The 18754-nt window shown below is 40.8% G+C and overlaps 1 protein-coding gene across 15 annotated transcripts in view; it reads right to left on the bottom strand.

Moving 5' to 3' along the window:
- The window catches only part of STIL (STIL centriolar assembly protein), a 64759-nt gene extending 58663 nt beyond the window's left edge, over nucleotides 1–6096 (bottom strand). For 4 of the 15 annotated variants that reach the window (XM_053213869.1, XM_027059267.2, XM_027059257.2 and 1 more), the window contains exons 1-3: nucleotides 5571–5880; nucleotides 4256–5480; nucleotides 3413–3499 (exon numbers count right to left, since the gene is read on the bottom strand). In XM_053213869.1, coding sequence (XP_053069844.1) covers nucleotides 3413–3456 — 44 coding nt within the window. In that variant the 5' untranslated portion in view covers nucleotides 3457–3499; nucleotides 4256–5480; nucleotides 5571–5880. The other 11 variants (XM_015070639.3, XM_053213853.1, XM_053213839.1 and 8 more) reach the window with 10 other exon arrangements.
- Nucleotides 6097–18754: the final 12658 nt, after the last annotated feature.

The raw sequence follows: 18754 nt of genomic DNA on the forward strand, positions 1-18754 counted from the left end.
CAGAGAAATAAGTATAAACCATGAATTTACATTTAAATTTAAAATTAGAGGCACCTGGGTGGCTCAGTCAGTTGGCGTCCAACTTTGGCTCAGGTGATGATCTCACAGCTCGTGGGTTAGTGCCCTGAGTCAGGCTCTGTGCTGACAGCTTAGAGCCTGGAGCCTGCTTCGGATTCTGTGTCTCCCTCACTCTCTCTGTCCCTCCCCTGCTTGTGCCCGGTCTCTCTCTCTCTCTCTCTCTCGAAAATAAATAAACATTAAAAAAAATTAAATTTAAAATTAAAATGCTATCCTTCTGAATTAATTTCTAGATAGTATCTAATAAAATTATGAAAAGCACAAAAACTTAATACAGTATTTTTCAGTGGTTCCAAACTTGGTATCTGGGGTCCTATCACTTAAGTTTAATTACTTGAAGCATCAAAAGGACATCATTGTAATTCCTTAGCAAAGACTCTAGAGGCAGTGTAAAGCAAGGCTTCAATGTTAAATCATACAGAGTACCATCACAAAGTTTATTTTACATAAGTGAGTGACATGAGAACACCACAATAAGAAAAAACAATGGAAAGAAAGGACTGGGAAAAAAATAGCCAGTCACACATAATTAAAGCAAGAAAGGGACGCCTGCCAGGCTCAGTCAGAAGAGCATGTGATTCTTGATCTTGGAGTCCTAAGTTCAAGCCCCACATAGGTGTAGAGATTACTTAAAAATAAAATCTTTAAGGGGCGCCTGGGCGGCTCAGTCAGTGAGGCATCTGACTCGACTTCGGCTCAGGTCATGGTTTCAGTTCTGAGACTGAGCCCCACGTTGGCATCCATGCCCGTGAGCACGGAGCCTGCTTAAGGTTCGTTTTCTCCCTCCTTCTCTCTCTCTCTCTGTCTCCTCCCTCTCTCCCCCCCACCCTTTCCCACCCTTTCCCACCCAAGTGCACTCTCTCAAAAAAATTTTTTTGTTTTATTTAAAAAATTAATAAAATCTTCAAAAAGAAGTAAAAAAAATCAGGAAAGTTCTGACAGTGTATCATGTATTGATACCTTATTCTAGACTCTAGACCTTACTTTTTTTTACATTATCAACTGATGAAGCTTCTCAACTAAAATACTAGCCCCATTTTACTGATTACCTACTACTGAGCACTTTATGTACACAGGCATCCTACTGAGCACTTTACGTACACAGTATGTCTCACTAAAACTATTCTAGAAACACTTTATTATCCATTTTATAGATAAAAAACTGTAACTTTCCTAACTTCGTACAACAATTAAGTAGCAAAGCTGGGATCTGAATCTAAGTGTGGCTAATTTGGAGTTTATACTTCTAAAAGCTGAATGGTATAGTGCTTTAGAACCTGGGTTCAAATTCTCGCTCTACCACATTGCTAGCTGTATGTTTTCAAATCCACGTCTAATTTGAATTCATAATATCTATGAGAAGGATTTTTAATCTCCTTTTTTTGAAATGAGGCCATAGTCTGAAATTGAGAAATCTGTTCAAGGTCACAAAGCTAGTAAGTAACAGTTTATCTATGTTTCTATATCTAATATATTTATCACTTATTAATTGAGAGGCAGTATGATGTGGTGGGTGAAAGCAAAATGTGGTGGAAGTCAATTGTTTAGGTCTGAAAACTTGTTCCAAAATCTGCTAGCTGTGTGACCTTGATCACATTACTTAATGTCTCCGTGCCTCAGTTTCCTTATCTGCTGAACAGAATAATACTGGTATCTCTTGGTAGTTACACTGAATATTAAATGAGTCAAAATACGTAAAGGGTTTAGAGTAGAAGTCACATAAGGTTTAAATCCTGGCTATAACACTTACCAACTGGATAACTTTGGTTGGTTAATCTCTCTACACTATAGTTTCCTCATTTAAAAAAAAGGCGGGGGGTGGGGGGGATTGGATAATAACAGTACCTACACCTCATAGATTTGTTGTGAGGATTAAATAAGAATAGTGCAGGGTGCTTAGCACAGTACCTGGCACATAGCAAAATTTCAAGAAATGCTATTAGTCCTTTTCTTAATCTAAGGTATGCAGGTAGACTTTAGAGGCACAAACAAAATTTTTGATAACAAAATTTTGTGGTACAACATTTTACATGTATGCATATAAGAGTTTTTTCTTAAGGAAGGGGATTCATGTTATCAGATATTCAAAGGAGTCTGTAACCCCAAATTAACTCAGAACTGCTGCTTTAAAGCCCAGAAATTACTGAAAATCAGAAGTCATTAAGTTAAAAAAAACAAGAGTTGAGTATTTTAGGAATAATCAGTTTATTTTAAAAATTTTTTTAAGTAATCCCTACACTATGTGTGGAGCTCAAACTCATGACCCCAACATCAAGAGTTGCATAACCTACAGATTGAGCCAGCCAGGTGCCCCAGGCAAAATGTGTAGTTACCTAGAATGTAAGGCATGAATCTGACTCAATAATATTATCTTACCTGGAATATAAGAAATGAATTTGACTCAATAATAAATAAAAAAGGGAACATATTGACTTGTTGCAAACACAACAAGTTCTTCCAAAGAATAGAAGTTGACAGATTTTCAAATAACAGGTGGCAGTAGGATAAAACAGAAGGGTCAAAATTAAGCAAAAGGATTATGATAGCCTCTTTGGGTTATGTTTCCCATTGTCTTCAAAAACACCTGGCACAAAAGAAAAATACGGAGAATGAAGGTAACTCATGGATGTAGTTATAGTTTAGAAGAAAAAAATTCACATGTCACCGTTAATTGTTCCTCCCTGGGGGAAAAAAAGAATAATGAATGATCCAAACAGCCGCATAACACAAGCCAATTTGCCTTGTCCCCATAGTATTGACAGACTGCGAAAATTAGGGGACAGGTGGCAAGCTCCTCCTTCCTATTCCACATGAGTGGGGAAAGGCTTAGGAACATTTAAAGAAACTTGGGACATCCAATGTGCAATTTTTCCCATCAAGGATTAGGGTTTAAACAAGGGAAGGAACCTAACCACTTTCTCATTTGTCTAGGATGTAAATAAGTATGTACGTGATTTTTAGCCCCAAGAACTCAGGTTCTGTTTCCCATCAATAAAGATGCTCTGTGAAACCAAAAAAAAAAAGGAGGTAGGAATGAAACTGATATTTACTAAGTGCCTACTATGTACCAGACCCTTTATTTTAGTGTTCTTATTTAATCCTTCACAATAATCTTGTGTTACATAGAGATTACTATCCCCCATTTACAGATGAGGAAATTGAGGCTTAGAGAATTAATTAACTTGATCAAGGTCACCCACCTACCAAGTGGTAGAGCTAGGATATGGAACCAGATTTTCCCAATTAGAAAGTTTGTGTTTTTTTCCTATTCCAACCTATCTTTCCAACGTATGAGAAGCAGTTAAAAAAACATTTTGTGAAACGATTTCTATACCTGGTATTCATCTGGGGCCCTGTAAGAGGATATCTAGGCTCCATGATAGTTGGTGAATGATGTATTCAATATCAAATGCTCAGTATCCTAAAGAAGTAAAGAGAATGTTACTAATGAGTGACAAAAAAAAAAAAAAAAAAAAAAGAAATACGATTTAACCACATATTAACAGAAGTGTACACAAAACTAGGTAACTTATATTAAGTACTTTCATCTATAGAATAGTAAGATAAAATGCTCATGGATTCTGAACATTTTCATACTTTATAGTCATTTTGCCTATAAATTAATATTAACATTTATTCTAGGCAGCACTACCTACCAATGTATCTATTCATTAAGGAAAGCACAGATTCTGGGTTGCCTGGGTGGCTCAGTCAGTTAAGTGCCCAACTTCAGCTCAGGTCATGATCTCAAAGTCTGTGAGTTCGAGCCCTGCATCAGGCTCTCTGCTGTCAGTGCAGAGCCTGCTTCAGATCCTCTGTCCCCTCAGCACCCCCCCACCCCGCCCCTTGCCCACTCATTCTCTCAATGATTCATAAACATTATAAAAAAATAAAGAAAAGCACAGATTCTTAAAAAAAAAAAGAAGAAGAAAAAAGAATGAAAGAAAAGCACAGATTCTGTTCACAAGATCCTCATAACCATTTAGTAAGCTAGGTATAGTAGGGCAGGCAATACTTAATACATGAAATTTTGACCAAAAGTGTCATAATATTCAGAAAACCACAAAACAGGACACAGGAACAACTTGAATTAGATATTTACTGGATCTGTAATGAGGTTAACAAATGTTAAATCTCATGGAGATGGAAGACAAATATTACATCCCCACAAACTGACTTGTTCCCGTGAAAAATCAGTGGTCTTTGTTTGGCTGCACATGTCCTCTCTGGGTACTTCTTTTCCACTGCCATTGCTTCCACACCCACCTGTACATAGCAAACTTTCAGCTTCCATCTCTCTTCTAAGTTTCAAAACCGTATTTCTAATTGCCCGCTGGGTATCTTCATTTAAATATTATCAAAGCAAAATACAGGGCTAGTCCTTTCTTTACAGTTCAGTATTTCCTATACTCTTTTATTAGGTCTTAGAGTTCTTTAGGCTCTGTACATTTCACTTCAATTTTAGCAAGAAGGAATCATCTGAAGCAAGATAAGAGAGGAGAGTTATAAATGCAGGTGCAGAAGAGATTTTTCAGACAAAGCCAGAGGCTGAAATTATTTACTATAATAAAATCTTATTCAAAGTGCTCTTGTAAGGTTGATAAAAAGTCTCTCTTGGAGACATCTGGACTTCATGTGTCTTCTATAGAATGAAGCCTTTAAACTTGAAAGCCCTTCTACACCACTTGGTTGTTACGGATAACAGTATTCAGACTGATAACTAACTGTAGGAAATATATAAAGTGCCATCTTTTTTCAATGAACAAGAATCTTAAACTTGTCTCTTCTTCCTTTATGTATTAGGATGAAAAAATAATGTTGACCTATTTCTCATATTAAAACAATACATGAGTTTATTTTTACAGTATCACGTAAGCAGTGAAAGCTAGTGAAACTGAAACCACACAACACTTATACCTAGCAAAATATATTCCCCTCGGATAATGGCATGCACCACGGTTTATCAAAATGGAAACCCTGAAGTCATCCTTACCTCTTCTTCCTCCCTCTTTCCCATATAAATTCTGTCTTTCCATCTCTACCACGGTAGTTCCTGACTACATCAACTCTCACCAGATTTACTGAAAAGTCCCCACAGTGCTCCTAGAAGGGTATTTATGCATATCTGACTAAATTACTGCCCCTGCTTTAAAAGCTGATGGCTCTTGTTTAAATACAGAACAAAACACCTCCACGATCTGGCCCCACTCTATTATTCCAACCTTATCCCTCATCCACTCATCCTACATTCCAAACAAATTGAACTACTTACAATCCCCCGAGTTTGGGTGTCTTTTGCACAGGCTGTCCCTTTAACTTTAAACGTCTTGGTAAATCCCCCTCATCCTTCACAATCCAAATCGAATGTCACTTCCTCTGGAAAACCATCTCCTAAACACCGCCTGTGTTCACACATATAGCATTCTCACACTTTATTGTTCACACATTACTCCCAGTAGACCGCGAACTGCAAACACTAACTGATCCCTTACCAAGAAGCCATCTGAATTAGATGTGAGAAACACAGGAACGAACATGCAGGGCTTCAGTCCACAAATTTTCATAGTAAAAACACCTTTAAATGGCACGTTATCGACTGCAAACCTCTTTCACATACCTAAGGACAAACGATTCATAGGAAATTCACGGTCCGCTTAGTTTATTTCTTCCACTAGTTCCCCTTCACGTCATCAGCCCCAGGCTCCAGGAGCACTAAGAAGCCACCCCACAAGGCCCTGAATGTAGCCCACCGTCCTTCTCCGTGCTCCGCTGCAGCCCTTCGGGAGAATCCGCGACTCAACGCCGCACTCACCGCCACCGCCGCCCAGCGGGGTCTGTTTGTTGGGCCCGAACAGAGGTCTGCTCCAAGGAGCGCCGCTGCCGCCTCCGCCCCGCCTCTAGGACGTTGGGGTCGCGGGAACCAAGGCGGCAAACACAAGCTCGGTAAACCGAAGTCCGCGCCGCGCCTACTGACTGGTCAGAAACCCAACCCTTCAGGGACAGGGGCGGGGCTAGAGGCAACGCGCACGGTCGCCGAGGCGTGCTAGTACGCTAACCAATCAGCTCTCTGCGCCGTTCGGGTGCTTGACCAATCCCAAGCCTCACTGGAGAAATAGGGGCGCCATCGGCTCTCCACGTTCAGGATCCGGAGGATTTAAACACTTCATTTTGGTCAACGGTTAAGTTCCGGGCAGGGGGACATTGCGCAGGCGCAATGAAGAACTTAACCCGATGTAGTGAGGGTGACAGAGGAAGCCGGAAGTGCTTGTTGTGCTGATTGTTTGTGGGAGGTTAGAAGCGAATCCAACCGTTTGCTTGAAGGAACAAAAGAGAGGAGTTAGATTTCTTTTAGTTTCTTTCCTCTTTTTTTTTTAAATGTTTATTTTATTTGGAGAGAGCGTGCTTGCGAGTGGGGGAGGAGGGTAAAGAGACAGGGAGAGAGAGTCCCGAGCAGGCTCTGCACTGTTAGCACGGAGCCCAGGCTCCATCTCCTGAATCGTGAGATCGTGACCTGAGCCGAAGTGAAGAGTCAGATGCTCAAATGACTGAGCCACCTAGGCGCCCCTCTAGTTTCTTTCCTAATAAGAATCCTCTCTGAATAACAACAAAAATTTTCTTTTAAATGTCTTACCGTTGAGGGGCTCCTGGATGGCTCAGTTGATTGAGTGTCCAATTCTTGATTTCGGCTCAGGTCATGATCTCAGATATTGAGGTGGAACCCCTTGTCGGGCTCTGCCCTGAGTGTGGAGCCTGCTTAAGGTTCTCTCCCTCCCTCTCTGTTTCTCCCTCAAACATGTGCCTGTGCCTATCGTCTCCCCCTCTCCCCCCCCCCCCCGCCAATAAATAAATTCCTTGCTATTGAGGAAAAAAATAACGTGACTTAAATTTATAAACCATTTATATTTAGTGTCTACAACTAATGTTGGTAATTGGGCCTTTTCTGTCATTTTTTATATGGTTGTCCTGCAACAACCGAAGTAGGTATTAGTATCCCTATTCAACAAAGGAAGAAATGTAAAAGATGACACAGCTAATTAGTGCAGAGTCAGGATTCCAAATGCCACTTAACTTTCTTCTACATTCCATTTCTGTTAGTTTCCTGAGCAATATGGGAGCGTCAAAGTCGAGATGTGTTTGTAAGCTGTATTGTTCTGAAGGAGCTCACCCTTTTGAGGGAGTGAAGACACTCTCCTGAAAAATGTATCACACTAGCCAAGAAATAGATGCTATATAGAATGTCATTCTCTGCTTTCCTGGAAAAATTCCTAGAATCTAAGGCATACATTTTAAGAGAAACGATGGTGAGTTCCTCAGTGTGAGAGTAGGAAGAGCCAGTGATGCATGTCTGACAAAGTGTTGGCAAACCCAATAGGGAACTTTGGAGCAAAGATTGTCCATTAGAGGAGACCCACATTAGGCATAAATGGCTAGAATCCTTGCTGCGTTCAGTCATTGCCTGGGCCTTCCCAGAGAAAGCAAGCACCAAGGCAGATTCAGAAGGGCACAGCAAGAGGCTGATAGCTAAGTGTATACTCTGCATGTGATTGGCATGCTCTTTCTGGAGAGAAATCCAAGTGACACGCCTTGATGGCTGTCATGAGTTATGTTAAGTGCAAAGTCCCTGGGGTGGGATCTTCCTGGCATCTTTCAAGGAAGGCCAAGTAGGCTAGTATGTCCTTAGCAAAGTGACTGAGGAGAAGAATATTAAGGGTTGAAGGGGGAGATGGTGTTGGTAAACCACACAGGGCCTTAGAGGCCATGATAAGGATTTGGCTGCACTTTTGAGTTAGATAGGAAGCCTCTGGAGTATTTTATTTTTTAAAGTTTATTTATTTTGAGAAAGAAAAGGGGGAGGGGCAGAGAGAGGGCAAGAGAGAATCCCAAGCAGGCTCAGCAGTGTCAGCGCAGAAACTGACGCAGGGCTCGATCCCATGAACCATGAGATCATGACCTGAGCCTAGATCAAGAGTTGGGTACTTAACTGACTGAACCACCCAGGTACCCCTACTGGAATATTTTAGAAAGGGGGCTGACATGATCTGATTTTAGGTTTTGGAAGGACTACTGTGGTTGCTACTTTGAGAATAAACTGTAGGGAGCAAGGGGAAGCAAGGAGACCAGTTAGAAAGCTGTTGGAACGACCAAGGGGAGACAACGATGGTGGCTTGAACCAGAATGGTAGCATTGGCAGTGGTGAGAGGTTGTTGGATTCTGGATATGGTTTGAAGGTAAAATCAACAGGATTTGATTACAGATTGAATTTAGGATGTAAAAGAAAGGGACTTTGTGTGGGGCCCTCATGATCTATGGTTTTCTTTAGAACTACTTTAAGATATCTGAAAGAGAAATGTAAGATGAGCTGATATGAATCAGACAAAAAGGAAAGGATGAGTGTAACACATAATTCCCTATTCCTTAGGTGTGTGCTTGGCATAGTGAAATCCTTCCAAAGTGTACAGTATAGAAAGGATGGAAGGAAAGAGTAACTTTACAGTGGAAAAACAACCAAAGCTACTTCAGCCAGGTGATTAACGCCAACATTTACCGTCATACGTCATGTTGATAGTATGTCCACTGGATACGCTGTGTTGAAAACAGCTCTTTACCTTTGTGGTCCTCCTTTCAGTAACCTATGGACCCAGTCGTATTCTGAGAAAAACACTGGACAAATTCTAATAGTGGGGAATCCTATAAAATACCTGACCTGTACTTTTCAAAACCATCAAGGTTGTCAAAAATAGGGAAAGTCTGAGAAACCAGCCAAGAGGAGCCTAAAGAGATATGACAACTAAATGTAATGTAGTCTCATGGATGGAATCGTGGAACAGAAAAATGACACTAAGTTAAAAACTATGAAAATCTGGATGAAATGTGGACTTTAATTCATAATAATGTACCAATATTGATTCATTAATTGTAACAAATGTACCATACTAAATATAAGATGTTAATAATAAGGGGAAACTGTGTGTGGCATATATGAGAACTCTGTACTATATTCTTAATTTTTCTGTAAATCTAAAACTGTTCTAGGAAATAAAGTCTACTAAAAAGAAAAAAGGAAGGGACACCTGGGTGGCTCAGTCAGTTAAGCATCTGACTCTTGATCTTGGCTCAGGTCATGATCTTGCAGTTTGTGAGTTTGAGCCCCACATCGGGCTCTGCGCTGACAGTGCAGGACCTGCTTGGGATTCTCTCTCTCCCCCTCTCTCTGCCCTTCCCCTGGTCTCTCTCTCTCTCAATATAAAGAAATAAACTTTAAAAAAAATTAAGAGAAAAATATAAAAGGAAGGGCAATAGGAGAGTTGAAGCATATGCTAATTTTTTGAGCAACAACAATAAAATAAAAAGTATTTTTTGCTTAATAACTCAAATACTAATAAAACTTCAATTAAACATTTTATTACCACTGGATTTTTAAGCAGGATATACATTTAATGATATACATAAAATAGATATTTTTCAAATTAAATGATGAGAAAAGTAATTATTTATTTTAGGATTGGAATGACTCAGCCTTATATTTAGGACAGCTTAGAGGTGCCTGCCTAAAGGACCTACTGCCTCAGATATTAAAAAAAATTTGAATTTTGTTATAATGTAACAAGCACTGGCTTTGGGGATCTGGTCCCAATTCTGCCATTTAATCTCTCTAAGATTGACTTTCCTCATTTGCACATTGTACATCATCATAAAAAAGAGTTAATGAGTGTGAAAGTTAATTAAAGTTAATTAAAAGAATACCCATATATTATTATTTGTCCAGTTATATTCACCACGGACAGTGTTAATAAATGAGCAACACATTCATAGAGATTAAGGGAATTGATTTGTATTTGTAAATTAGAGAATTACAAATTTGTAATTGTAAATTAGAGAATAAGCTTAGGGAAATAAAATCTACAAATGCCATTCCAAGGATCTACTATGCAATGGCATAGGCAATTGGAAGGATATGACAAACATAGAACAAGGAAGGCACAATTCTATTTTTGTTAATGTTTATTTATTTTTGAGAGAGAATGAGAGAGAGAGAGCAAGCAGGGGATGGGCAGAGAGAGAGGGAGACAGAGGATCCAAAGCTGGCTCTATCCTGACAATGGAGAGCCCGACATGGGGCTTGAACTCATGAATCATGAGATGATGACCCGAGCCAAAGTTGGACGCTTAACCAACTGAGCCACCAAGGCCCCCCAAGGAAGGCACAATTTTAAAGGTGGGGTAGTAAGAGGTAATTATCCAAAGCAAATATAAATCATTATTAGATTTCAGGCCAGTTTGAATAGACTGAATATATACTATGCTATTCTTTAATCCCCATTTTTATATATTTATGCCATTTCAAGACTGTATGGAATTGCTCTGGTTATAGGTCCCCACAGAGAAAAGCTACAGGCCATAATTTTCAAATTTGCAAGTGCTTTAATTTGCTTCACAGAGAATCATTTCTAGTATTTCATACTTTTTAAAAAAAATGTATGAGTTTGTTGACAATGCTAAAACAGGAAAAAAAATTGTAAAGGGCAAAGTTCATCCAAAATTCTACATCCTAACACATCAGTTGTTTTTACTTTACCTTATTCCCTTTTAGTCACTGTCCACATGACATAGTCTTTATGATTACATAAAGTGTAATCAACTGGGTACATGTTCAGTGTCATAAACCCTGGTGTGCCTGCTAGAAGTCTGAGAGAATTAAAGAGCAATTGTTATCACCAGGAACAGGGAAGTTGGAATCAGTTATCAGTTCTGTTACTCAGTTTCTCCAAACACCAATTTTCCCTTTCTCTATTTACACTTCTGAGCTAAGCTAGACTACTGCTCTTTAAAAATAACTATAGCTTTGCTTTTTTTTTTTTTTAATGTGCAGCGTGGGGCCCAATGCCAGGCTTGTCTCATGATCTTAAGATCAAGACCCAAGTTGACTTATTTTACTTATTTTTTAAAAAATAGGGGCACCTGGGTGGCTCAGTCGGTTGAGTGTCTGACTTCAGCTCAGGTCATGATCACGTGGTCTGTGAATTCAAGCCCCTCGTCAGGGCTCTGTGCTGACAGCTCAGAGCCTGGAGCCTGCTCTGGATTCTGTCTCCCCCTCCCGCTGCCCCTCCCCCGCTCATGCTCTGTTCTGTCTCTCAAAATTAATAAACGTTCATTTTTTTTAATTTAAAAAATAAATAAAAATAATAAATAATCTTTGTGTGGGGCATCTGGGTGGCTCAGTTGATTGAGCGTCCACCTTTGGCTCAGGTTATGATCACACGGCTCATGAGTTCGAGTCCCGCGTCATGCTCTGTGCTGACAGCTGGGTGCCTGGAGTCTGCTTTGGATTCTGTGTATCCCTCTTTCTCTGCCCCTACCCAATTCATGCACTGTCTTTCTCACTCAAATATAAATAAAACATTTAAAAATTTATAAAAAAATAATAATCTCTACACTCAACTTGGGGCTCGAACTAATGACCCCGAGATCAACAGTCACATGTTCTGCTGACTGAGCCAGCCAAGTGCACCTTATTTTACTTTTTTTTTTTTTAACTTGGATTGCTTGGAATTAAGACAGAAATGATCAAACAACACACACAGTTAACTTCTCTAAAATTATTTGCTTAACTGAGTCAATGTAAAATCATCCTGATTTTGCAGGCAAGGAAACTATAGGTGTAATCACCCTACCTATAGTTTCAGAGTTAATCAGCAAAGACACTGTAGGACCTGCCAAGACAATCTCCCTTCACTGCTCAGCCTGCCATTTTACAGTATAGACCTGACTGAGCTCAGCTGACACACTCCTGAGAGGTTAGGCATATTGTTTGTTGTTAGGTTTGACACATCAGCTTTTTAAAGGCCATATTTCCTTTAACTAATGTTCTCAGAATCTTTGATAAAAAGGTCCTTTGAGAAAGCATTACAGCAAGAACCATATCTGCAAAAAATGCAAATCTAAGTAACAGGAATCTTCATTTTAGAAACTCCATGAAGCATCGGGTTATGTAACACACTAAGCGTCTGCCAGGAAATAGATTACAATATAATAGGTGGCAATGAAGGCCTGAATGCAAAACATATGGCCTGTCATTCACCCTTCTATGCCTCCATACACCAGGTCTTTGTTTCATCACCCAGCCTGATCCTACAAACCAGTTCCTACGTATAGGCAAGAAAGGTGTTTTTGGAATTACAGGGAAGTAGCTGCCAAAGACCATCACAAGTAGAACTTGAGTGGCAGCAACCAAATTAGTCAAAATCTTCCAAGGACCTCGGAGTAGTACCCTTAAGAGAGTGAATCATATTGTAAAAAGAGCAGGTTGTCATGCTGCACAAAGAGTAATCAGACATGGTCTCTTCCTTTCAGGAGGTTTTTTTTTTTTTAATGTTTATTTTTTTTGAGAGAGAGAGAGAGAGCATGAGTGGGGGAGGGACAGAGAGAGGGAACACAGAATCTGAAGCAGGCTCCAAGCTGCCAGCACAGAGCCTGATGTAGGGCTCGAACTCACAGACTGTGAGATCATGACCTGAGCCAAGGTCAGACGCTTAACTGACTGAGCCACCCAGGTGCCCCTCCTTCCAGGAGTTTTAAATCTAGTATGGAGATACACAATATATTACAACAGAAGTAAAGGAGGGAAGGAATAGGTGTGTATGGGTGCTGCTGGTGGTGGTGTGTGTAGAAGCACAAAAGGGGGGCACCCAACCCAGTCTTGGGAATTTGGAGAGCTTCCTGGAGGAAATAAAATCTGAGGGGAATCCTGAAAAATGAATGGTACGTACCAGCAAAGAGGCATGGTCAAGAATGGGAAAACGAAAGTGTGGGAATAGATGATTTCTCTCTAAAGGGCAATTATGATAAATAGGACAGATACATGGTGACAAGACTCTATTTCTTAAGATCCTATAGAATTCCCTAGAACATAGCCATACCCTGGAAATAGTAGGCATGCACTGAATATATGCCCAAAAGACCTAATGTACTTGATAAATAAACACATATGGGTTGGAGTTAGTTTTGAGGACACCTCTTATTATACATTTTTCTGAGATCAGTCTTCTCATCTGTAATGAGAACTAAGTTGGAAGGGATTTTATGAGTATGGAACTTTTTATCTTATAAAGGGGTTTCTACTGTATAGAAAGAATGCCATCCACATGGAGTTTGTATTTAACTTTGCTATCTACTTCTTATGTGGTCTTGAACAAACTACTTCCACTTCCTGGCTGTTTCTCCAGCTGCAAAATGACAGTGCTAATGTCATAGCATTATGGTTATTCTACAAGGCAAGGCTGATATGTAACCAACACACAACTGGTAAGACCATATTGGTGGTTAAAATAGTGCATTATTTTCATATGAGTTGGTATATAACTACTCCCCTGAGCACTTTGAGAGCCCTCCATCCTTCTCCTGGAACACTAAGGACCTCCCCATGATCCAGCAATTAGAGGGCTGATGCCTAGCAGAGCAATCTTGGCACAAAAATACCTACAGATATCCTGATTGTACTGATTATTAAAAGTTTGAATATCATCCAAAAAATAGGCAATGTAAGTCAAATGCCTGGTACTTAGTGGATATTCAATAGATATTCATCAAATTTATTTAATCTATGAGTTCAATCTATGTGTTTAGCTAGGAAATGACCCTCTACTGGGTGACATCCTTTTATTCAGTATATAATTACTAAGGCATATTTTCATTGAATATCTGGTTGTTTGCATGTAGGTGGAATTCATTCTTTTCTCTGCCACCTCCAAGGAGTGGGAACACTGATCTAAGGCTAAAAAAAAAAAAAAAAAAAAGATTTCTTTGGGGACAAATTAGGACCAAGGTGCTAAGAGTTAGACCTTTCACAGTGAACAAGTAGAAGGGTTAAACGTTAAATTGTTAGAGTAGCAAGGTGTCTTTTATGAATCCTTGGCTTGGCTCCATGGGACTGCCTGGTGTGGTAACATCCATGTTTGGAAAAACTCCTCCATGTTTGTCCTCTTTCTACTCATAGCACTACTCACACTGAACACTCCAGGTCAACGATGTGGGGGAAAGGGGGAAAGGGAGAAGAGAGGGCGGGGTTCCCACACTAAGCATTTTACATTGTGAGCCATTAAGTTTTGGGGTAGGTTTGTTATGTAGCAATAGATAACCAGAACAGGCCTAAAGTGCCAACAAATAAGAAATTGTTCTTCAGCCTAGGCTTGTTCTTCCTGAAAATAATTCCCTGGAAAACCCTTGGCAGAGATAGGTATATGGGTTTCACTTTTTTATTTATTTCCACACCAGTATTTTCCTTAGTTGCCTTGCATGGTTGGCACAAAGAACTGGGCAAGGTACAAGACAATAAGTACTCAATCTATGGTGGTTATAGTTCTCCAGGGCGACTTAGAAAAGTCACCACATCTTGCTATATATAGGTATTCAACGACATTTTGGACCCAAACTCCTGTGTGGATTCCTTATTCTGGTGGACTCTCTCTTGGAATCAAGAAAGGCTACTTTTTTGTCTATGGCCTAATGCCTTCACTAAAAGCTTGTGAATAGCTTCCTAATCCCTTTCCCACAGACCCCATATCTTGAACATCTTTCAACTTTAATTGCCAGGAGAGATACAGAAAAGACACTTAAGAGAACACGCACCAAGGAAAAGAAGGCACATTTGCTTACAGTATGGCCCTTTTTGTACTCCTACTCTCAGTATTATGACCAAGTGTTCTTATTTTCAGCGGACTTATCTCCTAGCTCCTCTTCCCCAGGGGGTGGAGGGGCTCAAACAAACAAAAAAAGGAATATTGTGAAGGCATAGGAGTAAGCTATTAATCATAACGTTTCTTTAGCTGCGATAATCTGAGATATCCCATTCCCTCTTCCATGGTGGGAAGGAAAAGGTAGAAATGATGGCAAGGTGGGAATGCAAGCTGGTGCAGCCACTCTGGAAAACAGTATGGAGGTTCCTCAAAAAACTAAAAATAGAACTACCCTATGACCCAGCAATTGCACTACCAGGTATTTATCCAAGGGATACAGGTGTGCTGTTTGGAAGGACACATGCACCCAATGTTTATAGCAGCACTATCAACAATCGCCAAAGTATGGAAAGAGCTCAAACGTCCATCAATGGATGAATGGGTAAAGAAGATGTGGTATATATATATATATACAATGGAGTATTACTCGGCAATCAAAAAGAATGAAATCTTGGCATTTGCAACTACGTGGATGGAACTGGAGGGTATTATGCTAAGTGAAATTAGTCAGTCAGAAAAAGCCAAAAATCATATGACTTCACTCATATGAGGACTTTAAGAGACCAAACAGATGAACATAAGGGAAGGGAAACAAAAATAATATAAAAACAAGGAGGGGGACAAAACATAAGAGACTCTTAAATATGGAGAACAAACTGAGGGTTATGGGAGGGGGTGTGGGAGGAGGATGGGCTAAATGGGTAAGGGGCACTAAGGAATCTACTCCTGAAATCAGTGTTGCACTATATGCTAAATAATTTGGATGTAAATGTAAAAAATAATAATAATAAAATTAAAAAAAAAAAAAGAAATCATGGCAAAGAAGGAAGTAGGAACCAAAAGGAGATGGGATCAGAGAGCAAAAGAAAAAGAACAGGGTGGGGAGAAGGACAGAAAAACAGAAATAATTGGGGAGAATGGTAGGAAATTAGAAATGGGGAAAGAAGGGAAGAGAGATAGGAATAAGTTAAAAAAAAAAGGTGAGAGAGGAGGGAGTGAAGGTAGAATGAGATGGGGAAGAGGCTGGAAATACTGGGTGAGGGAAGAGGAAAGGAGCAGTAGAGAGGAAAGAGGCTGGGGGGCAGCCAAACAGAGGCTTCTTTCCCTCCTGTTTGCTATCATTTTCCAACCCTCTGGTCATTCTGTCTTCAACAACTTAGTTCCTCTTTCATAGTTTCTCTGTTTACTCTAATGCTAATTCATGCAGACTGCTTGGATGACAAATCTAACACTTTGGCCACCCAGTTCTAACCACAGGGCATGCTTTCTGCTTCAACCTTCCATTCTCATGGTCTCACCTTGTTTGGGCTCATCCTGGATTTCAACATCATCAAAAACTTACAATTTCCAATCCAAATATCAACTTGGCCAATTCCAAATATCCCACTCAGACCACCAGCATCTGTACTGCCAGTTCACTTGCTCAAGTACCCCGCTGCAGCCATTCTTCAACATCAGTGCTTCTAATGCCTTGGCCCCCTCCTCACTCTCCTCCACGTCCCCACTAGCAGCCCTAATATGCCATAATTGGCTTTCTATATGTTTTTGATTCCATATATATCATCACAAACATTCTCTTGAAAATACCATCTTGGTCCTCTCTCCCTCTGTTGTACTTGTTTGGCAAAAATCCAACCCTGGATGACCTCAAGAATCTGTCTTCTCTCTGCCTGCACCTGAACAAACACCTTCAATGATTTAAAATCCATGATCTCGGGGCGCCTGGGTGGCTCAGTCAGTTGAGTGCCTGACTCTCAGTTTCTGCTCAGGTCGTGATCTCATGGTTTGTGGGTTTCGAGCCCCGTGTCAGGCTCCGCACCAACAATGCGGAGCCTGCTTGGGATGCTCTCTCTTTCTCTCTGTCTCTTTTTCAAAATAAATAAATAAACCAGGGCCTCTGGGTGGCTCAGTCTGTTAAGCATCTGACTTCAGCTCAGGTCAGGATCTCACGGCTCGTGGGTTTGAGCCCTACATCAGGCTCTGTGCTGACAGCTCAGAGCCCGGAGCCTGCTTCAGATTCTGCGTCTCCCTCTCACGCTGACCCTCCCCACTCATGCTCTGTGTGTGTGTCTCTCTCTCAAAAATAAATAAACTTAAAAAAATAATAAAATCCATGATCTCAAATACCAAGTGAGCTTTTAATATTGCTCAGAAGGCATACTGATTGGTTTTCTGTAGAAAACCAACTTTTCCATTCTCAAAAAAGTGTCTATTTCATATCTTCTCTCCTCAAACATCCCACTTCAAAATCTTTACCTTCATCTAATGTTGCCTTTTCTTTACTGAGAAAATAAAATTTTCAGACAGGAACTCTTCCTACCTTCAAACTTTCCTGAAACTGTGCCCTTCTTGCAATTCCTATTGCCAATTTATGTGTTTGTTTCTTAAGATCTTCTAAGTCATCTAAGGCCCTCCATGTGCCCCTTGGAACCCATCTGATTTTTCTTCTCAAGGGGTTACCTCTCTCCCTTTCTATCAAACCATTCCCAGGAACTTAAATACAAGGTCTAGTATAGCACTGCCCAATAGAACCTTTTTTTCTTTTAAAGTTTATTTATTTTAATTTTTTAAAATGTTTATTTATTTTTGAGAGAGCCAGAGCACGAGCAGGGGAGGGGCAGAGGAAGAGGGAGACACAGAATCTGAAGCAGGTTCCAGATTGTGAGCTGTCAACACAGAGCCCGATATGGGGCTTGAACTCATGAACCATGAGATCATGACCTGAGCCAAAGTCGGATGCTTAACCAACTGAGCCCCCAGGCGTCCCTATTATATACATAAATGTTTTATTTAATTTTTTGAGGGGGTGGCAAAGAGAGAGAGAGGTGACAGCAGTGAGTCCGGTGTGGGGCTCGAACTCACAAAATGTGAGATCATGAACTGAGCCGAACTCTGAAGTCGGGCACTCAACCAACAGAGGCACCCACGTGCCCCTTATTTACTTTGGAGAGACAGAGGGGAGGGAGAGAGAGAGAGAGAGAGAGAGAGAGAGAGAGAGAGAACAAAGGAGGGCAGAGACAGCGAGAGAGAGAATCTCAAGCAGGCTCCACATTGTTGGCGCAGAGCCGGATGAAGCGCTCCAACTCACCAACTGTGAGATCGTGACCTGAACTGAAATCAAGAGTCAGGCATTTGACAGACTGAGCCACCCAGGCACCCCTAGAACCTTTTGTAGTGGCTACATTCTGTATGTTCACTGTCCAATTCAATTGCCACTACCCCATGTGACCTTTGAGCACTTGAAATTTAGTGTGAACGAAAAACTGAATTTTGTTTTTAATATAATTAATTTAAATCGCCACATGTGGTTCATTCCTTGGACGCCTCTTCTTCTCCCTTAAGGTTTTTCTCTCACGCGGGCAGGCGAGAACTGGAGTTACAATTAAAGGGCTTCCCACTGCAGTTAGAATGTAACCCCAACTCCTTTCCATAACCAAAGGGCCTGAACGACCTGCCTGGGCCTGACCCCCCCACTTTCCATCCTGTGCCTCATTCCTACAACTCAGGTCTCTCTGGCTTTTTCCAACACAAGCCATTTTAGGGTTTTTTGCACATGTTCTTCTTGTGGGAACTATCCCAGTCTTTACCTGCTTTCGCTCTTTCCTATGCCCTATGTCTTGGCTTAAATGTTACCTGACTACCGCCACCAAATTGTATCCATCCTTTGTTATTCTTCCGCTTTTTTCCTTCAAAGCCTGTATCGCTATTTCTTTCTCCCTTCTTTTCTGTCATCTATCTATTCTTCCCTTGGCTTGTTCAGGTCGGCTGCCTCCCCACTGCAACTTAAACTCCTCGCAAACAGACAATAGGTTTTCTCTGTCGTGTGTCGCGTCGCACACTCCAGCACAGGCCTGTCAGACAAGGCGCGCGATGGGGGCCTGCGCACAGGACGAACTGCCTGCGGAGGGATGAATGAGCCGGCTGAGGGGCGGGGACTAGTAGGG

This window comes from Acinonyx jubatus, chromosome C1 (assembly GCF_027475565.1).
Source record: "Acinonyx jubatus isolate Ajub_Pintada_27869175 chromosome C1, VMU_Ajub_asm_v1.0, whole genome shotgun sequence".
NCBI lineage: Eukaryota > Metazoa > Chordata > Mammalia > Carnivora > Felidae > Acinonyx > Acinonyx jubatus.